General features: G+C 62.3%; 2 protein-coding genes across 3 annotated transcripts; both read left to right on the top strand.

Annotated features, from left to right (window-relative positions):
• The first annotated feature begins 13 nt into the window (after positions 1-13).
• On the top strand, positions 14-12,138 carry STOML1 (stomatin like 1). The gene is given in 10 exon segments (XM_068170235.1): positions 14-198; positions 285-618; positions 796-902; positions 1,951-2,100; positions 3,389-3,592; positions 4,355-4,583; positions 5,415-5,633; positions 10,226-10,251; positions 10,254-10,439; positions 11,541-12,138. Coding segments are annotated over 8 exon segments (1,260 nt in total). The 5' UTR covers positions 14-198; positions 285-470; the 3' UTR covers positions 10,431-10,439; positions 11,541-12,138.
• A 4,102-nt stretch (positions 12,139-16,240) lies between these two features.
• Positions 16,241-22,717, top strand: LOC137458943 (protein PML-like). Of its 2 annotated transcripts, none has more exons than XM_068170232.1 (4): positions 16,241-16,403; positions 18,049-18,512; positions 20,354-20,931; positions 22,084-22,190. In XM_068170232.1, exons 1-4 carry the CDS (start codon positions 16,281-16,283, stop codon positions 22,101-22,103), a joined length of 1,185 nt encoding a protein of 394 aa, XP_068026333.1. In that variant the 5' UTR covers positions 16,241-16,280; the 3' UTR covers positions 22,104-22,190. The 2 variants fall into 2 exon arrangements, with proteins under 2 accessions (XP_068026333.1, XP_068026331.1); XM_068170230.1 differs by having other exon boundaries at positions 16,247-16,403; positions 21,795-22,717.
• Positions 22,718-23,007: the final 290 nt, after the last annotated feature.

Below are 23,007 nucleotides of genomic sequence, written 5' to 3'. Positions count from 1 at the left end.
TCCTCTTCCTCCCCCCCCCCCCCCCCCGCCGCCTTACAGCCTCCTCGCCGCCGCCTCGCTCCCCTCCACCACCGCCGGGCTGGTGGCCAAGCCGGGGAGGGAGCACGGGGGGAAACCTCCCCGGGGTTATCTCCCAGCTCCGAGGGGTTAAGGAAGCTCTGAGGGCTTTCGTCTGCCGGCTCGGCTCTTGCCCGGAAGGTTGCTGGGGAGGATGTGAAGCTTTCCCCCTCCACCACCCCCACCCCGGAGTCCCTCAGCTCCTGATGCGCTTGGTTTCTTCGCAGGGAGCATCCTCTGTGCTTCCTCAGCCCTTCTCCTGCCTCTCCTCCGGAGCGCAGAGAGAGGTCTGCGGGCAGCTGGACGGGGACGTTGGATCAGGTCGCGCCGAAGGTGGCTGAGATGGGAGCGGGGAGCTCGGCTTAGGAGGTTGGGAGCGCCGGGGGCAGGTCCCCGTCCGAGGCGCCGGCAGCATGTTCAGCAGGTCGGGATACCAGGCTCTGCCCTTGGGAGACTTCGATCGCTTCCAGCAGTCCAGCATTGGGCTCTATGGTGCCCAGAAGGGCTTCTTCTCCTTTGGATCCAAGGAAGACCCCCTGGGACGGGCTGAGAGCACCACAGGTGAGTGCCAGGCTCGCAGGGGAGGTGCTGCCATTGCCTGGTAGCCACTTCTGCTGGAGGGTGTCCCTCACCCTGCAGGCTCCCCGGGGGTGCGTGGGGGCTTGGATGAGGCTTCACAGGCAGGGCAGGGGAGGTGGAAGCAGTTCCATCCCCACCCCACCTTTCACCTCCCTGCAGACTCCTCCCAGGGTTGGCTGTCCTGGATCTGCCATGGGATTATCACCTCCTTGGTTTTCTTGCTGATGGTCATCACCTTCCCCATCTCAGGATGGTTTGCCTTGAAGGTAAGGTCAGGGCAATCCCAGGCACTGCTATAGTCTGGGCAGGGACTGGCTGGAGAGCAGCCCTGGAGAAAAGGCCTTGGGGGTGCTGGGGGAGGAGAAGCTCAGCAGGAGCCAGCAGGGAGTACTTGCAGCCCAGAGAGCCAAGCAGAGCCTGGGCTGCAGCAAGAGAAGTGTGGCCAGCAGGGCAGGGAGGGGATTCTGCCCCTCTGCTCCACTCTGCTGAGACCACAGCTGGAGCTCTGGGGCCAGTGCTGGAGCCTCTGTGCCAGGAAGGCTCTGGAGGGGCTGGAAGGTGTCCAGAGCAGGGCCAGGAGGAGGAGCAGAGGGCTGGAGCTGCTCTGCTGTGAGCACAGACTGAGGGAGCTGGGGCTGTGCAGGCTGGAGAGGAGAAGGCTCCCAGGAGACCTTCTGGTGGCCTCCCAGGAGCTGCAGGGGGCTGCAAGCAAGCTGGGGAGGGACTTTGGAGGGTGTGAGGGAGGGATAGGGGTCTGGGAGAGCTCTGAGGGGGGCAGGAATGAGGCCTGGGCCAGGGAGGCAGCAATGGGCACTGGCAGCCCAGAAGGCCAAGGGCAGCTGAGCTGCCAGTGCCCATTGGCAGAGGTGGAGGGAGAGGATCCTGCCCCTCTGCTCTGGGGTGTCAGGGAGGGATAGGAGTGGGGGGGCTGGAGCAGCACTAGAAGTGGGGAGCTTGAGCTTGGCTGTGAGGAAGAAGTTGTTGGCCAGGAGGGTGGTGAGAGCCTGGCCCAGGCTGCCCAGGGAGGTGGTGGAAGCCTCCTGCCTGGAGGTGTTTGCAGCCAGGCTGGAGGTGGCTGTGAGCAAGCTGCTGTGGTGTGAGGTGTCCCTGGGCATGGCAGGGGGTTGGAGCTGGCTGAGCCCTGAGCTCCCTTCCAGCCCTGGGGATTCTGTAGTTCTATGACTCCATGACAAGAAGTGAGGAGCTGGGGTCACAAGCCATGCTCTGCAGCACAGGCTGGTGGTGGCTGCTCCTGGGCCCCCTGCTCAGTGCCAGGGCTGTGGTTGTGCCCTGGGCTCAGCTTTGCTGTTGCAGGTGGTGCCCAGCTACGAGCGAATGATCATCTTCCGCCTGGGCCGCATCCGGGCCCCCCAGGGACCTGGCCTGGTCCTGCTCCTGCCCTTCATCGACCACTGGCAGCGAGTGGACCTCAGGACCAGGGCCTTCAACGTGCCCCCTTGCAAGGTGAGCAGCCTTGGCACCTCCCAAACAGAGCAGGTGGCCAGGGAAGGGCTACGAGGAGGAGCAGAGGGCTGGAGCTGCCCTGGGGATGGACTGAGAGACTTGGAGCTGTGCAGGCTGGAGGGGAGAAGGCTCCCAGGAGACCTTCTGGTGGCCTCCCAGGATCTGCAGGGGGCTGCAAGCAAGCTGGGGAGGGACTTTGGAGGGTGTCAGGGAGGGATAGGACTGGAGAGGGATGGAGCAGCACTAGAGGTGGGGAGCTGGAGATTGGCTGTGAGGAAGAAGTTGTTGGCCAGGAGGGTGGTGAGAGCCTGGCCCAGGCTGCCCAGGGAGGTGGTGGAAGCCTCCTGCCTGGAGGTGTTTGCAGCCAGGCTGGAGGTGGCTGTGAGCAAGCTGCTGTGGTGTGAGGTGTCCCTGGGCATGGCAGGGGGTTGGAGCTGGCTGAGCCTTGAGCTCCCTTCCAGGCCTTACAGTTCTCTGATTCTATGCTCTGGGGATGGTCTGACCCCAGGTGCTGTGTGTGGACCCAGCTTTCAGCCCCTCCATCATCATGGTGAGGTGAAAGGGGTGGTGGAGCTGAAGTCCTGAAGTCTATGGGGATGAAAAGGTCCTCTTGACTTTGCACACCTGGCTCTGCGGCTACTCACCCAGGGAGGTGGAGGAGTCCCCATCCCTGGAGGTGTTTAGGAAGAGCCTGGATGAGGCCCTTGGTGCCATGGTTGAGTTGATCAGATGGTGCTGGGTGAGAGGTTGGACTTGATGGTCTCAAAGGTCTTTTCCAACCTGGTCTGGTCTGGTCTGGTCTATTCTATTCTATTCTATTCTATTCTATTCTATTCTATTCTATTCTATTCTATTCTATCCTATCCTATCCTATCCTATCCTATCCTATCCTGTCCTGTCCTGTCCTGTTCTATTCTATTCTATTCTATTCTATTCTATTCTATTCTATTCTATTCTATTCTATTCTATTCTATTCTATTCTATTCTATTCTGCTCTATTCCTGGTTGGAGGCCTCTCAAAGCCACCCACCCCTCTCCTTCCCAGATCTCTTCCTCATCCCCCATCCCTATCCTCCCCAGATGCCTCTAGTAACAGCCCTGTGCCAGAGGCCATCCAGCTGGGCACCACTCAGCCTCTCCCAGACTTGAGCATCTGAGTTGCTTTTGTTTCTCTAATGACCTTCTCAGCGAAGAGCTCTTGAGCTGGTTGCTCCCAGGCCCTGCACCCAAGGGCTGGGCCATGAGGCAGGGAAGGGGAGAGGTCCTGACACCCCCTGTGCCCCCCCAGCTGACCTCCAAGGACGGAGCCATCATCTCCATGGGCGCTGATGTCCAGTTCCGGGTGTGGGACCCTGTGCTGGCTGTCATGGTGGTGAAGGACCTCCTCACTGCCACCAGGATGACAGCCCAGAATGCCATGACCAAGACTCTGATGAAGAAGAGCCTCAAGGAGATCCAAGGCGAGAAGCTGAGGATCGGGGAGCAGCTGCTGGTGAGGACTGCCCCAGCCCCCTGCAGAGCCTCCCTGCCTGACCCCAGCCCATCCAGCCCCAGCCCTGTGCAGAGCCTCCCTGCCTGACCCCAGCCCTGTGCAGAGCCTCCCTGCCTGACCCCAGCCCCCTGCAGAGCCTCCCTGCCTGACCCCAGCCCTGTGCAGAGCCTCCCTGCCTGACCCCAGCCCCCTGCAGAGCCTCCCTGCCTGACCCCAGCCCTCTGCAGAGCCTCCCTGCCTGACCTCAGCCCTGTGCAGAGCCTCCCTGCCTGACCCCCAGCCCCCTGCAGAGCCTCCCTGCCTGACCCCAGCCCATCCAGCCCCAGCCCCCTGCAGAGCCTCCCTGCCTGACCCCAGCCAATCCAACCCCAGCCCTGTGCAGACCCTCCTGACCCTAGCCCTTCCAAGGAAGGGAGGGCAGCCTGGGAGGGAGCCATGGCAAGGGAGACAAGAGAGAGCTGTGCTCCCTGTGCTGACCACCTCCAGGCTGGGAGGGCAGCTGGTGGGAGGGAGCAAGGGGGACAAGAGAGAGCTGTGCTCCCTGTGCTGACCACCTCCAGGCTGGGAGGGCAAGAGGGAGAGCAGAGCTGAATGTCAGAGTGGACATCGTGGAGGAGGTGGAGCCCTGAGCCGGCTCCGGCAGCCCCCAGTCTGCAGCTGGTGGGTGGCAGGTGGGCTGTCCTGGCTTGAGGGTGGTCCCCAGGGCCATGCCCAGCCCTGCCTGGGCTGCCAGCACCTCTGCCTTTCTTCTTGGCTCTGCAGCTGGAGATCAATGAGATGACCAAGTCCTGGGGACTGGAGGTGGACCGGGTGGAGCTGAGCATGGAGGCAGTGCTGCAGCCCCCTCGGGAGACCCTGCTGGGCCCTCTGGCCACCCTGCCACCCCTGCCCGGGCTGGAAGGGCTGGATGGCACCCTCCAGCAGCTGGCAGCCCACTTCCTCAGCAACACCATGGCTCTGGAAGCTGGTGGGAAGGGAGCTCCAGAGGCAGGTAAGCGATGCAGGGCCACTGCTGTGCCCCCCTGACCCTCTCTGTCCCCCTGGCTGCTGGGCAGAGGAGGCAAAGAGGCTGAGGGAGCTGGGGCTGTGCAGGCTGGAGAGGAGAAGGCTCCCAGGAGACCTTCTGGTGGCCTTCCAGGAGCTGCAGGGGGCTGCAAGCAAGCTGGGGAGGGACTTTGGAGGGTGTGAGGGAGGGATAGGGGTCTGGGAGACCTGAGGGGGGCAGGAATGAGGCCTGGGCCAGGGAGGCAGCAATGGGCACTGGCAGCCCAGAAGGCCAAGGGCAGCTGAGCTGCCAGTGCCCATTGGCAGAGGTGGAGGGAGAGGATCCTGCCCCTCTGCTCTGGGGTGTCAGGGAGGGATAGGAGTGGGGGGGCTAGAGCAGCACTAGAAGTGGGGAGCTTGAGCTTGGCTGTGAGGAAGAAGTTGTTGGCCAGGAGGGTGGTGAGAGCCTGGCCCAGGCTGCCCAGGGAGGTGGTGGAAGCCTCCTGCCTGGAGGTGTTTGCAGCCAGGCTGGAGGTGGCTGTGAGCAAGCTGCTGTGGTGTGAGGTGTCCCTGGGCATGGCAGGGGCTTGGAGCTGGCTGAGCCCTGAGCTCCCTTCCAGCCCTGATGGTTCTGTGCTTCTATCATCTTCCATCCCTTGGTGGCAGGGGAAGAGCCACTCAGGGTAGGCAGAGGAGCAGGCAGCAGGCACTCCAGACCCAGCTTAGCTGGACACCTTGCTGGCTGAGTGGGTTTCTCTCCTCTGGAGGGTGGTGGGTCCAAAGCTCATCCCCCCCCAGACGTCTCCCCTGGCCCCACCTCCTCCCACCCTGTGCCCAGCAGGCAGCGTGGAGCTGGTGGACGAGGTGGAGCCTCCCCCTGCTGCCCTCCTCCCTGCCACCAGCAGCAGCCAGAGGAAGCCCAGCAGCGAGGAGCTGCTCTCAGCAGTGGAGGCTGTCCTCTCTGAGGCCCTGGTCAGCCAGGTGGCAGCTTCCTATCAGCTCAACATCACCCTGCCCAGCGGCACCAGGAGCACCTACTTCATAGACCTCTCCTCAGGTCAGCCCCCGGGGTGGGGAGGGGGTTGTGGGGAGGGGAGGGGGTTTGTGGGGAGGGGAGAGGGTTTGTGGGGAGGGAGGGGGTTTGTGTAGAGGGAGGGGGTTGTGGGGAGGGAGGGGGTTGTGGGGAGGGAGGCTGTGGGCGGGGGTTTTGTACCTCTGCCACCACACTCAGTGCTGGGTGAACCTCATTCAGTTTGGGCTGGCCAGGTGGACTGGACTGGACTGGACTGGACTGGACTGGACTAGAATAGAATAGAATAGAATAGAATAGAATAGAATAGAATAGAATAGAATAGAATAGAATAGAATAGAATAGAATAGAATAGACCAGGTTGGAAGAGACCTTTGAGATCACCAAGTCCAACCTCTCACCCAGCACCATCTGATCAACTCAACCATGGCTCCAAGGGCCTCATCCAGGCTCTTCCTAAACACCTCCAGCCATGGGGACTCCACCACCTCCCTGGGCAGCACAGCCCAAGGGCCAATTCCTCTTGCTGCCAACAACTTCCTCCTCCCCTCCAGCCTCAACCTCCCCTGGCACAGCTGCAGACTGTGTCCTCTTCTTCTGGGGCTGCTTGCCTGCCTGGCACAAGAGACCAACCCCCAGCTGGCTCCAACCTCCCTGCAGGGAGCTGGAGAGAGCAAGAAGGTCTCCCCTGAGCCTCCTCTTCTGCAGGCTAAGCAAGCCCAGCTCCCTCAGCCTCTCCTCACAGGGCTGTGCTCCAGACCCCTCCCCAGCCTCCTTGCCCTTCTCTGGACACCTTCAAGTCTCTCAATCTCCTTCTGAAACTGAGGAGCCCACAGCTGGACACAGGACTCAAGCTGTGGCCTAAGCAGTGCTGAGCCCAGGGCACAATCACCTCCCTGCTCCTGCTGGCCACATTCTGCCTGCTGCAGGCCAGGATGCCCTTGGCCTTCTTGGCCCCCTGGGCACACTGCTGCCTCCTCTTCAGCTGCTCTCCACCACTCCCCCAGCTCCCTCTCTGCCTGGCTGCTCTCAGCCCCTCTGTCCCCAGCCTGCAGCACTGCCTGGGGTTGCTGTGGCCAAAGTGCAGCCCCTGGCACTTGGATGTGTTCAATCTCTTGCCCTTGGCCTCTGCCCATCTGTGCAGCCTGGCAAGGTCCCTCTGCAGAGCTCTCCTACCCTCTCACAGCTCAACTCCTGCCCCCAGCTTGCTGCCAGCTGCACACTCCCTGATTTGGCTTTTGGATGCCACCAGCCCAAGGGGGTAGTTGGTTGAGGGACATGGCAGAGGGAGGGACATGGAGGCCCCACAGGCCACTGCCAGGCTGGAAGATGTCCTCCCAGAACCCTAATCCAGCCCCAGGTGGTTGCTGTTGGGTTTCTTGGTGGCCGTGGCCAGAACAGGAGAGGGCTTGAAGGTGGCTCCCAGTGAGAGGACATTGGTGGAGCAGGGCAAGAGGAGTTGATCCCTGTGAGGAGTAAGGACCCCCCTGCCTCCAGGCCCTTTTCTGCCATCTGCTGCAGCTCAATCCCTCTCTCTTGGCTGGGGGGGATGCCAGCAGGCAGGGCTGGATGCTGAAGCCTCACTGTTCCTGCTCTCACATCCCTCCTGAGGCAGCAGGTCCAGAGGAAGCCATGAGAATGCTCAGGGGGTTGGAGCAGCTCTGCTCTGAGGGCAGGCTGAGGGAGCTGGGGGTGTTCATCTTGGAGGGGAGAAGGCTCCAGGGAGACCTCAGAGCAGCCTGCCAGGACCTGAAGGGGGCTACAGGAAGGCTGCAGAGAGACTGTGTGCAAAAGCCTGCAGGGACAGGCACAGGGGCAATGGCTTCAGAGCAGAGCAGAGCAGATTGAGATTGGATGTGAGGAACACAGTTACTGAGGATGAGGATAAAGCTGAGGTCCTGAACACCTTCTTTACCTCAATGTTTAACAGCAAGGCAGGAGTTCAGGACGAGTGGTCTCCGGAGCTGGGCGTTGGGGTCGGGGAGCAGAGTAATACCCTGGAAATCCATGAGGAGTTAGTTCGGGACCTGCTGAGCCACTTGGATATCCACAAGTCCATGGGACCAGATGGGATCCATCCTAGGGTGCTGAGAGAGCTGGCAGATGTGCTAGCTAGGCCACTCTCCATCATTTTCCTCCAGTCCTGGCTCACAGGTGAGGTCCCAGGTGACTGAAACTGGCCAATGTGGTCCCCATCCACAAGAAGGGTCGGATGGAGGAACCTGGAAACTACAGGCCAGTCAGCCTGACCTCAGTGCCAGGGAAAGTGATGGAGCAGATTATCCTGGCAGCAATAACTGCGCACCTGAAGGATGGCCAAGGGCTCAGGTCCAGCCAACATGGATTCAGGAAGGGCAGATCCTGCCTCTCCAACCTGATCTCTTTCTATGATCAGGTGACCCGCCTGGTGGATGTGGGGAGGCCTGTGGATGTGGTCTACCTAGACTTCAGCAAGGCCTTTGACACCGTCCCCCACAGCAAACTGCTGACTAAGCTGTCAGCCTGTGGCTTGGACCACTACACTCTGTGCTGGGTTAGGAACTGGCTGGAGGGCCGGGCCCAGAGAGTGGTCGTGAACGGTGCCGCATCCAGCTGGAGGCCAGTCACCAGTGGTGTCCCCCAGGGATCAGTGCTGGGCCCTGTCCTCTTCAACATATTCGTTGATGATCTGGATGAAGGGGTAGAGTCAGTCATCAGCAAGTTTGCAGATGACACAAAGTTAGGGGCAGATGTTAGTCAATTAGAGGGTAGAAAGGCTCTGCAGAGGGACCTCGACCGACTGGACAGATGGACAGGGTCCAATGGGATGGCTTTCAACAAGTCCAAGTGCCGAGTGCTGCACTTTGGCTATGGCAATCCCATGCAGAGCTATAGGCTGGGGTCGGAGTGGCTGGAGAGCTCCCAGACAGAGAGGGACCTGGGTGTGCTGATCGACAGCCACCTGAATATGAGCCAGCAGTGTGCTCAGGTGGCCAGGAGGGCCAATAGCATTCTGGCCTGCATTAGGAATAGTGTGGCCAGCAGGAGCAGGGAGGTCATAGTGCCCCTGTACTCTGCTCTGGTTAGGCCGCACCTTGAGTACTGTGTCCAGTTCTGGGCTCCTCAGTTTAGGAAGGACATTGAGACACTTGAGCGTGTCCAGAGAAGGGCAACAAGGCTGGTGAGAGGCCTTGAACACAAGCCCTATGAGGAGAGGCTGAGGGAGCTGGGATTGTTTAGCCTGGAGAAGAGGAGGCTCAGGGGTGACCTTATTGCCCTCTACAACTACCTGAAGGGTGGTTGTAGCCAGGAGGGAGTTGGCCTCTTCTCCCAGGCAACCAGCACCAGAACAAGGGGACACAGTCTCAAGCTGCGCCAGGGGAGGTTCAGACTCGAGGTGAGGAGGAAGTTCTTCACCGAGCGAGTCATTCGGCATTGGAATGGGTTGCCCAGGGAGGTGGTTGAGTCATCGACCCTGGAGGCGTTCAAGGGGAGATTGGACGTGGCACTTGGTGCCATGGTCTAGTCATGGGGTCTGCGGTGTCAGGTTGGACTCGATGATCCTCGAGGTCCTTTCCAACCTAGGTGATACTGTGATACTGTGATACTGTGAAACAAGTTCTGCCCCAGGAGGGCTGCTGGAACACTGCAGCAGGCTGCCCAGGGAGGTGGTTGGGGTCCCAGCCCTGGAGATGTTCAAGGTGAGGCTGGGCAGGGCCAGGAGGATGCTCAGGGGACTTGAGCATCTCCCCTGTGAAGAGAGGCTGAGAGCCCTGGGGCTGTTTAGTCTGGAGAGGAGAAGGCTGAGAGGGATCTGATCAATGGCTATCAGTAGCTGAGGGGTGGGGGGCAAGGGGAGGGGCCCAGCTCTGTTTGGTGCTGTGCAGACAAGGAACAGGTCCAAGTTTGACCACAGAAGATTTCACCTCAACAGGAGGAGAAACTTCCTTACAGTGAGGCTGCTGGAGGCCTGGAGCAGGCTGCCCAGAGAGGCTGTGGGGTCTCCTCTGGAGCCCCTCCAACCCCACCTGGATGCAGTCCTGTGTGCACTGCCCTGGGTGATGCTGCTCTGGCAGGGAGGGCTTGGGCTGGGTGATCCCTGGAGGTCCTTTCCAGCCCCCTAATGCACACTGTGGCTGCTGCTCTGCCTGGGGCTGTCCCTGATGAGTGCAGAGGGGCTTGGGGGGGATGATCCCTGGAGGTCCCTTCCAGCCTCTATGCACACTGTGGCTGCTGCTCTGCCTGGGGCTGTCCCTGCTGAGTGCAGAGGGGCTTGGCCTGGGTGATCCCTGGAGGTCCCTTCCACCCCTGCCCATCCCTGTGGCTCCATGATCCTGCTGCTGGCTCTGCAGCTCCTCAAGCTGATGTGGACTTTGGGAGGCTCTTCCCCCTTCCCCTTGGCTTCCTCCTCCAGCTGGAGACTCGCTCTGAGGCTGTTGCCTTCCAGGGAATGTGGATGGATGGAGACCTCTTGCCCGACCTTGATGCCCTGGGAGGTGTCTGGAGGCTGCTTTTCCTCTCTGCTTCTCTCACTGGTGCATGTCTTGAGCCAGAGGAAGATCATAAGCAGGGCACATTAGTCTGGGAGGGGTTTTGCCCTGCCCTCCCCTCCCATTCCCTGATGCTCTGATGTCCTACAGGCAGCGGGCGAGCCGGGCACGGCCTGGCCCGCGGGCAGCCCCTGACGTCGTCCTGGAGCTGGCAGAGAAAGACCTTCAAGACCTCTTCCTGGGTGACCTGAGCCCCTTGAATGCCTACATGAGTGGGAGGCTGCAGGTGACAGGGGACCTGCAGCTCGCCCTGAAGCTGGAGGAGGTGGTGCAGGCCATGAAGCAGCGTGGATAGAGCCCAGGGGTGTGCCTGGGGGCAGTGTCTGTGTCTGCATGTTCTGGGTGGCTGTGGGGAGGGGGGGGGAGGGCACACACAGGGGGCTGCCCACTGGCAGCCTTGCCCTGCTGAGCTCCTGCTGCTCCCCCCTCTGCAAGCTGCAAGGCTTGGATGACAGACCTTGAGTCCTGTGTCCCAGCTCTGGGCTCCTCACTCTCAGAAGGACATTGAGAGATTTGAAGGTGTCCAGAGAAGGGCAAGGAGGCTGGGGAGGGGTGTGGAGCACAGCCCTGGGAGGAGAGGCTGAGGGAGCTGGGCTTGCTTAGCCTGCAGAAGAGGAGGCTCAGGGGAGACCTTCTTGCTCTCTGCAACTGCCTGCAGGGAGGTTGGAGCCAGCTGGGGGTTGGTCTCTTGTGCCAGGCAGGCAAGCAGCCCCAGAAGAAGAGGCCACAGTCTGCAGCTGTGCCAGGGGAGGTTGAGGCTGGAGGGGAGGAGAAAGTTGTTGGCAGCAAGAGGAATTGGCCCTTGGGCTGTGCTGCCCAGGGAGGTGGTGGAGTCCCCATGGCTGGAGGTGTTTAGGAAGAGCCTGGCTGAGGCACTTGGAGCCATGGTTGAGTTGATCAGATGGTGCTGGGTGAGAGGTTGGACTGGATGACCTCAAAGGTCTCTTCCAACCCTGGTTAATTCCTTTCCCTTTCCCTTTCCCTTTCCCTTTCCCTTTCCCTTTCCCTTTCCCTTTCCCTTTCCCTTTCCTTTCCCTTTCCTTTTCCCTTTCCCTTTCCCTTTCCCTTTCCCTTTCCCTTTCCCTTTCCCTTTCCCTTCCCCTTTCCCTTCCCCTTTCCCCTTTCCCCTTTCCCTTCCCTTCCCCTTCCCCCTTCCCCCTTCCCCTTCCCCTTCCCCCTTCCCCTTCCCCTCCTTCCCCTTCCCTTCCCCTTCCCCTTCCCCCTTCCCTTCCCTTCCCTTCCCTTCCCTTCCCTTCCCTTCCCTTCCCTTCCCTTCCCTTCCCTTCCCTTCCCTTCTCCTCCCCCTTCCCCCTTCCCCCTTCCCCCCTTCCCCCTTCCCCCTTCCCCCTTCCCCCTTCCCCTTCCCCTTCCTATTCCCCTTCCCCCTTCCCCCTTCCTTTCCCAGCAGGGAAACCTGAGGCTGAGCTCCCCTGTGTGGCCATGGCTGTGGCTTTAACCTCCCTTGCCCAGCCCTCTGCCTGCCGTGCTCCAGGATGAGAGCCAGCTGGCAGCCCAGCAGGTGCCAGTTTGCTTCCAGGTCCCTTGGCCCTTGTGCCACCCGAGCACAGAGCAATGTCCTGGCAGCCCCTGGGCATCTCAGACCGAGCTGAGCAGATGGAATAGGGCAGAGCTTGGCCAGGGGCTGGTGGGCAGCCACAATGGGGCACAAGGGCTTGCTGGACCAGGCTGGGACTCCTCCAGCAGCAGGCTGGAGCTGGGGGTCCACCAGGGCACTGCTGAGAGGGCACTGATGTCCCTGGGGAAGGAGCAGAGGTGGCAGCTGGAGGCAGGGGGGGAGCCTGCCTGGAGGTAGCTGAGTCTTGGTGTCTCTCCCTTGTGCTTCAAAGTGCTTTTGCATGGTGCCCTGAGGGCTGTTCCTGGGGGGGTGTGGGAGGGACAGCCTGGAGACAGAGATCTGTTTCTTTTGTAAGAGTCCTTGCTGTCTGTCTTGGTGGGCAATAAACCTGGCCTGCAGCCTCGGGGCTGGGGCAGGGGTGGCCTGATGAGTCCTCAGTGCCTCACTTCCCCCACTTCCCCCCAAAAAAGGTCTGCAAGGTGCTGGGGGAAAGAGGGCCTGGAGCCTGCACTCCAGGAGGCTGTGTGGTGTGGGCTCCATCTTAACCCTGTGGTTGGGAAGGGTGAAGCTGCCTTGGCAGGAGGGCTGGACTCCAGGAGCTCCAGAGGCTCCCTCCAGCCCCTGGCACGCTGTGAGGGACACCTGAAGGCCTGCCAAGGAGAGGATGCAGCATGGTCTCCCCAAGGGCACTCAGCTCTCCAGCAGCAGGCAGCACCCCGGGCCTTAGAAGCTCTTGGAGCTCCAGGCAGCTTTAGCAGCCCCCAGGAGGCTTTGCTGGACCAGTGGACAAGCCTGACCCAACCTGCTGGCCAGGGGGCAGGGGGGGAGCACAACTCAAAAGGCTTCCAGACTGCAACTGTTTCCAATGGAAATGTTTCAGAGGCTTCAGTCTGCCAAATGCCTTCTTCAAAGCCTGGGGCTGGGTGGCACCAGCCTGGGCCAGGCTTTGGAGGTCCTGCTGGCATCAAAAGCCCCCAAGGGGAGGGGACAGATGCACCACACCATGCCCTCTCCCTTTGGGGAGTCCAGGTGTGGTGGTGAGAGCTCACAGCAGGCTAGGTGAAATCCAATTGCTCCTGGCGGTCCCCTTTGTGCGCTGGTCCCCAGTTGGTGCTGGTCCTGTTTGTGCTGCTCCCCTGTTCAGGTTGGTCCTGTTTGTGGGTGGTCCCCAGTTTGTGCTGATCCCCTGTTTGTGCTGATCCCCTGTTTGTGCTGCTCCTGTCTGTGCTGCTCCCCTGTTCATGCTGGTCCTCCTTTTGTACTGGTCCCCAGTTTGTGGTGTGCCCTGTTTGTTCAGCTCCCCTGTTCATGCTGGTCCCCAGTTGGTGCTGCTCCCCTCTTTGTGCTGGTCTCTAATTTGTGCTGCTCCCCTTTTTGTGGTGGTCCCCAGTTTGTCTTGGGCCCCTGTTCATGCTGCTCCCCAGTTGGTGCTGCTCCTGTTTGTGCTGATCCTGTCTGTGCTGCTCCCCTGTTCATGCTGGTCCCCAGTTGGTGCTGCTCCCCTGTTCATGCTGGTCCCCAGTTTGTGCTCCTCCTGTTTGTGCTGGTCTCTAGTTTGTGCTGCTCCCCTTTTTGTGGTGGTCCCCAGTTTGTCTTGGGCCCCTGTTCATGCTGCTCCCCAGTCTGTGCTGCTCCTGTTTGTGCTGCCCCTGTTTGTGCTGCTGCCCTGTTCATGCTGGTCCCCCTTTTGTGCTGGTCCCCTATTTGTGGTGTGTCCTGTTTGTTCATCTCCCCTGTTCATGCTGCTCCCCTGTTCATGCTGGTCCCCAGTTGGTGCTGCTCCCCTGTCTCTGCTGCTCCCCTGTTCATGCTGGTCCCCTTTTGTACTGGTCCCCAGTTTGTGATGGTCCCCAGTTTGTCTTGCTCCCCTGTTCATGCTGCTCCCCAGTTTGTGCTGCTCCTGTTTGTGCTGATCCTGTCTGTGCTGCTCCCCTGTTCATGCTGGTCCCCCTTTTGTGCTGGTCCCTTATTTATGGTGTGCCCTGTTTGTTCAGCTCCCCTGTTCATGCTGCTGCCCTGTTCATGCTGGTCCCCAGTTGGTGCTGCTCCCCTGTTTGTGCTGCTCCCCTGTTCATGCTGCTCCCCTGTTCATGCTGCTCTCCAGTTTGTGCTGGTCTCTAGTTTGTGCTGCTCCCCTTTTTGTGGTGATCCCCAGTTTGTCTTGGTCCCCTGTTCATGCTGGTCCCCCTTTTGTGCTGGTCCCCAGTTTGTGGTGTGCCCTGTTTGTTCAGCTCCCCTGTTCATGCTGCTCCCCTGTTCATGCTGGTCCCCAGTTTGTGCTCCTCCTGTTTGTGCTGGTCTCTAGTTTGTGCTGCTCCCCTTTTTGTGGTGGTCCCCAGTTTGTCTTGGGCCCCTGTTCATGCTGCTCCCCAGTCTGTGCTGCTCCTGTTTGTGCTGATCCTGTCTGTGCTGCTGCCCTGTTCATGCTGGTCCTCCTTTTGTGCTGGTCCCCTATTTGTGGTGTGCCCTGTTTGTTCAGCTCCCCTGTTCATGCTGCTCCTCTGTTCATGCTGGTCCCCAGTTTGTGCTGCTCCTGTTTGTGCTGCTCCTGTTTGTCCTACTCCCCTGTTCATGCTGGTCCCCCTTTTGTGCTGGTCCCCAGTTTGTGGTGGTCCTGTCTTTTCTGGTCCCCTGTTCATGCTGCTCCCCAGTTTGTGCTGCTCCTGTCTGTGCTGCTCCCCTGTTCATGCTGGTCCCGTTTGTGCTGCTCCTGTTGGTGCTGGTCTCTAGTTTGTGCTGCTCCCCTTTTTGTGGTGGTCCCCAGTTTGTCTTGCTCCCCTGTTCATGCTGCTCCCCAGTTGGTGCTACTCCCCTGTTTGTGCTGGTCTCTAATTTGTGCTGCTCCCCTTTTTGTGGTGGTCCCCAGTTTGTCTTGGTCCCCTGTTCATGCTGCTCCCCAGTTTGTGCTGCTCCTGTTTGTGCTGCTCCTGTCTGTGCTGCTCCCCTGTTCATGCTGCTCCCCAGTTTGTGCTGCTCCTGTTTGTGCTGCTCCTGTCTGTGCTGCTCCCCTGTTCATGCTGCTCCCCAGTTGGTGCTGCTCCCCTGTTGGTGCTGCTCCCCTGTTCATGCTGGTCCCCAGTTTGTGCTCCTCCTGTTTGTGCTGGTCTCTAATTTGTGCTGCTCCCCCTTTTTGTGGTGGTCCCCAGTTTGTCTTGGGCCCCTGTTCATGCTGCTCCCCAGTCTGTGCTGCTCCTGTTTGTGCTGCTCCTGTTTGTGCTGCTGCCCTGCTCATGCTGGTCCCCCTTTTGTGCTGGTCCCCAGTTTGTGGTGTGCCCTGTTTGTTCAGCTCCCCTGTTCATGCTGGTCCCCAGTTGGTGCTGCTCCCCTCTTTGTGCTGGTCTCTAATTTGTGCTGCTCCCCTTTTTGTGGGTGGTCCCCAGTTTGTCTTGGGCCCCTGTTCATGCTGGTCCCCAGTTTGTGCTGCTCCTGTTTGTGCTGATCCTGTCTGTGCTGCTGCCCTGTTCATGCTGGTCCCCAGTTTGTGCTGCTCCTGTTTGTGCTGATCCTGTCTGTGCTGCTGCCCTGTTCATGCTGGTCCCCAGTTTGTGCTGGTCTCTAGTTTGTGCTGCTCCCCTTTTTGTGGTGGTGCCCAGTTTGTCTTGGGCCCCTGTTCATGTGGCTCCCCAGTTTGTGCTGATCCTGTCTGTGCTGCTGCCCTGCTCATGCTGGTCCCCCTTTTGTGCTGGTCCCCTATTTGTGGTGTGCCCTGTTTGTTCAGCTCCCCTGTTCATGCTGCTCCCCTGTTCATGCTGGTCCCCAGTTGGTGCTGCTCCTGTCTGTGCTGCTCCTCTGTTCATGCTGGTCCCCAGTTGGTGCTGCTCCCCTGTTCATGCTGGTCCCCAGTTTGTGCTGGTCTCTAATTTGTGCTGCTCCCCTTTTTGTGGTGGTCCCCAGTTTGTCTTGGGCCCCTGTTCATGCTGCTCCCCAGTCTGTGCTGCTCCTGTTTGTGCTGATCCTGTCTGTGCTGCTGCCCTGTTCATGCTGGTCCCCCTTTTGTGCTGGTCCCCTATTTGTGGTGTGCCCTGTTTATTCAGCTCCCCTGTTCATGCTGCTGCCCTGTTCATGCTGGTCCCCAGTTGGTGCTGCTCCTGTTTGTGCTGATCCTGTCTGCACTGCTCCCCTGTTCATGCTGGTCCTTCTTTTGTACTGGTCCCCAGTTTGTGGTGCTCCTGTCTTTTCTGGTCCCCTGTTCATGCTGCTCCCCAGTTTGTGTTGCTCCCCGGGTTGTGGTGTCCCCCGTCTGTTCTGCTCCCCTGCTCATGCTGCTCCCCCTTTCGTGCTGCTCCCCCCGTTCGTTCTGCTCCTGTTTGTGCTGCTCCCCGGGTCGTGCTCTCCCCCGCGGGGCTGTTGGCTTCGGGGCACCGATTCCCGGCAGGAATGTCCAAAGGAGAGCCGGGACACAGCCTCCCCCCGGCACAACATCCTCTCTAAGGATGCTGGGGGCAACATTTGGGGGGGTGGGGAGGGGGAAGGTTTCTTGGGGGTCTCCTCTGGGTTCCTTTCGTCCTGGCTGGCCGGGAAGGGCTGCAGGTTCCTGCCCGGGAGGGGTTAAGCGGGGGTGGGGGCAGGATGTGCGCAGCGAGGGCTCGAAGGAGGAGCTTTGGCCGCGCCGAAGTAACCGAAAGTAGAGAGGGTGAGAAGGAAGGAGAGGGCTGGTGCCAGCCCTGCCCCCACACCATGGCCAGCAGCCAGGTGAGACCCGACCGGTCCAGGGATGGGTTGAAGGGGAGGAGGGGCACGGGGAGGGGGCTTCTGGCCGCACAGAGAGCTCAGGGTGGAGGTGGAGGTGGGGGGAGGCAGTTCAAGCTACCAGGAAGTTCCCAGCCCCACGATGTGGGTGATGAGCAAGAGAGTTTTGGGGAGTCCGTTCCACCCCATACGCCCCGGGTTGGTGGTCCCCAATGCAGCCCCTTCCCCCTCCCCTTCCTCCCCAGCCCTGCGGATGTGCCGGTGGAGGAGGGAGGCAGGAGGTCGGCAGGGATGGGCTGAGCCAGGTGGGGGTGGTGGGGGATGGCTGAGAAGGTGGTCCCCACGCCGCCAGCTTGTCACCCAGGGGTCTTCTCCCTTGTCCCACCCTCAGTGCTGCCCCTCTGCAGCATCCTCCCCCCCAGCCCCATAGCCGAGGGCACCATCCTGCTTCCCCGTCGCTGGAGGGAGAAGCAGCACTCGGCAGCTCCTGTCCATCCTTCCAGCCTGGCCTCAGGGCATCGACCATCACCAGTCTGCTGGCAGGGCCTGGGCAGCACTGGTGGGAAGTGCTTGTGCCAAGGAGGGTTTGCACGGCACCTTCCTCCCCCCCCTCCCCCCCAAAAGAAGTGGTTTGGAAGCTCTCAGAAACACCAGGCTTGTCCAACACCTTTGTGGGTGCCAGGGACAGTGGCACTGAGTGCACCCTCAGCAGGGCTGCTGATGACACCAAGCTGTGTGGGGCAGCAGACAGCTGGAGGGAAGGGATCCATCCAGAGGGAGCTGGACAGGCTGGAGAGGTGGGCACAAGCCAACCTCAGGAGGTTCAACAAGACCAAGGGCAGGGTCCTGCAGCTGGCTGGAGGCAAACCCCAGGCACAAATCCAGGCTGGGCAGGGACTGGCTGGAAAGCAGCCCTGAGGAGAGAGACCTGGGGGTGCTGGTGGAGGAGAAGCTCACCAGGAGCTCTCAGTGTGCACTTGCAGCCCAGAAAGCCAAGCAGAGCCTGGGCTGCAGCAGGAGAAGTGTGGCCAGCAGGGCAAGGGAGGTGATTCTCCCCCTCTGCTCAGCTCTGGGGAGACCCCACCTGGAGTCCTGCCTCCAGTTCTGGAGCCCCTATGGCAAGAGGGATCTGGAGGTGCTGGAAGGTGTCCAGAGCAGGGCCAGGAGGATGAGCAGAGGGCTGGAGCTGCTCTGCTGTGAGCACAGACTGAGAGTTGGGGCTGTTCAGTCTGGAGAAGAGAAGGCTCCCAGGTGACCTCATTGTGGCCTTCCAGGATCTGAAGGGGGCTACAGGAAGGCTGGGGAGGGACTGCTCAGGATCTCAGGCAGTGATAGGACTAGGGGGAATGGAATGAAGCTGGAGGTGGAGAGATTCAGGCTGGATGTGAGGAGGAAGTTCTTCCCCATGAGAGTGGTGAAGCCCTGGAATGGGTTGTCCAGGGAGGTGGTTGGGGCCCTGTCCCTGGAGGTGTTTAAGGCCAGGCTGGCTGAGGCTCTGGGCAGGCTGATCTAGTGTGGGGTGTCCCTGCCCATGGCAGGGGGGTTGGAACTGGATGATCCTTGTGGTCCCTTCCAACCCTGATTCTATGATACTATGAGACTATGATTCCCCTCCCCCTCTTCCCCCCCCTTCCCCTCTCTCTCCAAGCTGATGGAAGATGACTTCCAGTTCCTTCACTGTGAGGGCTGCCAGCAGGAATCACCCAGCCTGAAGCTCCTCACCTGCCTCCACAGCTTGTGCCTCGCTTGCCTGGGCCAGAACAAGCCCCTGGGGCAGTGCCCCCTGTGCCACACTGCCCTCCCCCCAGGGGCCGAGGTGGACAACCTGCTCTTCACCAATCTGCAGGCCAGGCTGAAGGTCTACAGGAGGATTGTAGCTGGGGTTGGCTTGTGGTGTGGCACCTGCAAGAGAGCCAGTGAGTTCTGGTGCTTTGAGTGCAGGGAGCTCCTCTGCACCAAGTGCTCCAGGGCCCACCAGCGCTACCTGAAGGGGCACGAGACGAAGAGAGTGCTGGAGATCAGGGCAGGCACTGCCCAGGACTTCCTGGAGGGCAGCAGGAGGAACAGCAGCTGGTCCTGCTCCCAGCCCAGGCACAAGAACCAGACTGTGAGGTATGTCCCAGCTGTCTCCTCACCTCCAGCCTGAACCTCCCCTGGCACAGCTGGAGACTGAGGAAAGAGCTCAGAGCTGATCCAGTCCAAGCTGTCACCCAGCACCTCCTGACAGCTCAGCCATGGCTCCAAGGGCCACATCCAATCCCCTCTGCAACACCCCCAGCCATGGGAACTCCACCACCTCCCTGGGCAGCACAGCCCAAGGGCCAATTCCTCTTGCTGGCAAGAACTTTCTCCTCCCCTCCAGCCTCAACCTCCCCTGGCACAGCTGCAGACTGTGTCCTCTTCTTCTGGGGCTGCTTGCCTGCCTGGCATAAGAGACCAACCCCCAGCTGGCTCCAACCTCCCTGCAGGGAGCTGCAGAGAGCAAGAAGGTCTCCCCTGAGCCTCCTCTTCTGCAGGCTAAGCAAGCCCAGCTCCCTCAGCCTCTCCTCCCAGGGCTGTGCTCCAGACCCCTCCCCAGCAGTGGTTGGCTCCCAGGGGATCTGTCCCCACCCCTGGTGCTGTTGTCAGGCACTGGCTTGGGCCAGACCCTGTGGGGGCTGAGCAGGGTGGCCCTCTCCCCCTGCTGCCCTGTCTGGCACCATGCCATGGGGAAAAGGGGTGGGGAGCAGTGAGGCTGGGGGAGTCTAGGGCAGGGGGAGAGGCTTTGGATGGAGCTGGGTGCCAGCTGCTGGTGGGAGAGCAGGGCCAAGGTGGCCAGAGGGAGGGCAGTGTATGAGGTGCTCCTTGCTAGGGTAGGGAGGGTGATGCTGGTGGAGCTCAGCAAGAAGACCTCTTGGCCTGCTCCTGGGCTCAAGCACTGAGCACCCCAGGGCAAGCTCAGAGGCTGTGGCTCTGGGGCCACTGCTCCAGGCCCAGCTGTGCCAGGGGGGGCAGAGCCCAGGGGGTTTCTTCAGCTGTCTTTGGAGAGGGACACTGCAAGCCTGGGGGCATCCCGGGCAGGAGCAGGGGGTGGTGCAGAGTGCCAGAGGAGTCTGGGTTGGGAAAGGCCTCTGAGGGCATCCAGTCCAAGCACCAAGCCAGCCCAGCACAGCCATCAGTCCCTGTCCCCAGGTGCCACGGCCACAGGGTTCCTGCCCACCTCCGGGGACGGTGACTCCACCTCCCCGGGCAGCCTTGTGCCAGGCACCCAGCAGGAGAGAGGTGTCTGGGAGGCCCAAATCCGTTGCCACAGCCGCAGGCGGCCAGGATAGGGCAGGGAGGCTCAGCCCTGCCGGCGCCGTGCCTCAGTTTCCCCTCCGGGTCGGCCGGCACTCAGGGGGGAGGGGAGGGGAGAAGAGGGGAGGGGAGGGAAGGGGGGAGGGGAGGGGAGGGGAAGGGAGGAGGAGGCGATTGGAGAGGAGGGGAGGGAAGGGGAGGGCAGGGAAGAGGAGTGGAGCGGGAGGGTAAGGGACGGGAGGGGAGCGGAGGGAAGGGGAGCGGGCAGGAGGGGAGCGAAGGGGAACGGAGCGGAGGCTGAGTTCCCCGGTGCCGCGCCGAAGGGCTGTCCCCTGTCCTTGCAGCATCTACTGCCGGCAGTGCGCCCAGGCGCCCAGGCCAGCGCGGAGGGGTGGGGAGCGGGAGGGGAGCGGAAAGGAGGGGAAGGGAGCGGAGGGGAACGGAGTGGAGGCTGCTGTCCCCGGTGCGGCGCCGAAGGGCTGTCCCCTGTCCTTGCAGCATCTACTGCCGGCAGTGCGCCCAGGTGCCCAGGCCAGCGCGGAGGGGAGGGGAGCGGAGCGGAGGGAAGGGAAGGGAAGGGGAGCGGAGCGGGAGGGGAGCGGAAAGGAGGGGAAGGGAGCGGAGCGGAGGCTGCTGTCCCCGGTGCGGCACCGAAGGGCTGTCCCCTGTCCTTGCAGCATCTACTGCCGGCAGTGCGGGCAGGCGCTGTGCTGCTCCTGCGCGCTGCTGGACAGCCAGCACGCTCCCTTCTGCGACGTCCGCAGCGAGAGCCAGCGGCGGCAGCAGGAGCTGAGCGCCCTCGGGCAGCAGGTGCGGCGCGGCAGGAGCGGGTTCGAGGCGGCCGCCTCGGCGCTGCGGGCCCAGGCCGGGCGGCTGGAGGAGGCGCGGCGGGAGCTGCGGGAGCTGATCCGGCAGCGTGCGGAGCAGCTGGTGGCGCTGATCCGGCGGGAGGAGGAGGAGCTGCTGGGGCTGCTGGAGGCGCGTCGGGAGCGGGGCCGGGGGCGGCTGGAGGCGGAGCTGCGGCGGCTGGAGGGGGTGCTGCGGCGGCTGGAGGCGGGCGAGCGGCTGGTGGAGAAGATGGGGCTGTACGGCACGGAGCAGGAGGTGATGGACATGCAGCCCTTCGTGAAGGGCTCGCTGCAGGAGCTGCAGCGGCTGCAGCCGCCGGCGGCCGAGGAGCCGGCGCCGGCCGGGGAGCTGTCGGAGTGCAGAGCCCGGCTGCAGGCGCTGGTGGAGCGAGTGACAGGGCGCCCAGGTGAGGAGGCGCTGGGGCGGGGGGCGGCGCTGGCGCTGGGGGGGCCGGGAGCGGGGGGCGAGGTCGGTCGGGGCCGGGGCCGGGGCCGGGGCGGGCGTCGTGCCCCTGCGCCGGGCGCCGGTGAGGCTGCGCAGGGAGTGGCGGCTGGGGGGTCGCGCCCCTGGCTGCCAGGAGGAGCTGGAGGGGCTGGGGCAGGGCCGGAGAAGGGCAAGGAAGCTGGGGAGGGGTCTGGAGAAGAGGGCTGGGGAGGGACAGCTGGGCCCTGGGGGTGTTGAGCCTGGAGAAAGGGAGGTTGAGGACTTGCCCTGGGGGTGGATGCAGGCACCCTGCAGGCAGTGTGGCCTGGGACCAGCTCCTGCATCACCGAATGCATGGGGTTGGAAGGGAGCCTCAAAGGTCCAACCCCCTGCAGCCAGCAGGGACCCCTCCAGCAGGATCAGGTTGCTCAAGGCCCCACCATGCCTGACCTTCAGTGTCTCCAGGGCTGGGGCCTCAGCTGACAGCTCTGGGCAACCTGTGCCAGGGTCTCACCTCTCACACTTCAGCCCCCAGCTCCTCCCAGGGCTGAGAGCCAGCTCCCTGCAAGGGAACAAGAAGAGGGAGAAGAGGGCTGGGGAGGGGCAGCTGGGCCCTGGGGGTGTGTAGGAGGGGGAGGGCAGCCCTGGCTCTCTCCAGAGGAGGTTGGAGCCAGCTTGGGGTTGGTCTCTTCTTGTCCTGCATGTGGTAGGAGGAGGGGCAGTGGCCTCAGGCTGCAGCAGTGGAGGCTTCTGTCAGCAGTTGGAGGCCAGCAGCAGCCTCTCTGCAAGCTGCTCCAAGCTCTGCCTCTTCCCTTCTGCTTCCTTCTCCCTCTCTCCCCACCGCAGGCAGCTCCACTCCCCGGCACAGCTGCCCCTCTGAAGATGCCACCCCCCTCATCCTGGCCCTGGAGCCTCCCAGGGAGCGCTGCCAGCCCCCTGGGGGTCTGCCCCCAGGCCTGCCTGCCCAGCACCAGCCCTGGGCCCCCTCCTCGCCCCTCCCCAGCGCCGGGGGCCCCCTGTGCCCGGAGCGGGGAGGCCTTGTGTCCCCTCCCCAGCCCTCCTCTCCATCCCTTCTGGTGCAGAGGGCTGAGGAAGGCTGCAGGTCAGCCCCTGGGGACACTGAGCCTCTTCCCAGGAGCATCCAGGACTTCCTGACCTCCCTGAAGGAGGATTTGGGTGGCTGGGCCAGGTCCAAGGCGCAGCAGATGGAGGAGCTCCTGGGGACCGTCGGCCACCTCCTGCAGGCTCAGCAAAGGACAAACAGCCACCTGGAGGCCTTGATTGAGGAGATCCAGGCCCTCTCCCGCTCCCTGGCCACCCTCACCTCTCCCGTGGCTCCCTTGCCACATCCTGGGGCTGCCCAGCTGGACCTCCCCAGCCCGGACTCGGCCTGGCCCTCGCTGCCCTCCGACCTGCTGGAGCTGTTCCGCGCCGGCACGCCGCGCAGCCACGGAGCCCCGGGCCCGGGGGCTGCCCCAGCCCCTTCCCCCAGCAGCCCAGCTCCTGCCAGCCCCCCTGCCAGCCCGTCCTGCTCGCAGCCCTCCAGCCCAGCCTCGGAGGGGGAGCGTCCCACGGCCAGGCGCCGCGCCGGGGGCAAGCGCCCAGGCAGGGGCAGAGCCAGGCTGCAGAAGCGCAGGAGGAACTGAGGCTCTGCAAGCCAGGCGCGGGGCTGGGGGCTGCAGCTGCTGGGAAGAGCCTTCTGCAGGTCCCCGCGCAGCCCAGAAGCTCCAATCCCCCCTCGCTGTGCCAATAAATGCTCCTGGGCTGAAGGCTGCCTCGGTCTCTCGTGGGGCTCGGGAGGGCGAGCAGCGGCCGCGCTCAGCCAGCCCCCTGGCAACAGCAGGACCCCAGGGAATTCCCTGGGCAGCTCCCTTCCCAGGCTGTGTCACCCTCCTGCATTGGGGGTTCAGGATGGCTGGGAGGGCAGCAAGCCTCTGGGGGGGAGCTTTAGTGCAAGGGTTAGGGGGGACCCCACGCTGCAACCTCTCTGCTGGACCCCAGGGGAGGTGAGGCTGTGGGGGGCTGCTGGACACAAGCTGGGGGGAGAGGGGAGGCTGTG

This window comes from Melanerpes formicivorus, unplaced genomic scaffold, assembly GCF_026170545.1.
Source record: "Melanerpes formicivorus ecotype bairdi unplaced genomic scaffold, bMelFor1.0.p_v2 SCAF_297, whole genome shotgun sequence".
NCBI classification, from domain to species: domain Eukaryota; kingdom Metazoa; phylum Chordata; class Aves; order Piciformes; family Picidae; genus Melanerpes; species Melanerpes formicivorus.
This window is presented reverse-complemented; position numbering and strand designations above follow the sequence as displayed.

Bases quoted from the DNA above. Each gene is read 5' to 3' on its own strand.
- LOC137458943 (XM_068170230.1), top strand. From the start codon at position 16,281: ATGTGCGCAGCGAGGGCTCGAAGGAGGAGCTTTGGCCGCGCCGAAGTA. The intron at 18,513-20,353 runs GTATGTCCCAGC...CTGTCCTTGCAG, and splicing joins CACAAGAACCAGACTGTGAG to CATCTACTGCCGGCAGTGCG. The intron at 20,932-21,794 runs GTGAGGAGGCGC...TCCCCACCGCAG, and splicing joins GCGAGTGACAGGGCGCCCAG to GCAGCTCCACTCCCCGGCAC.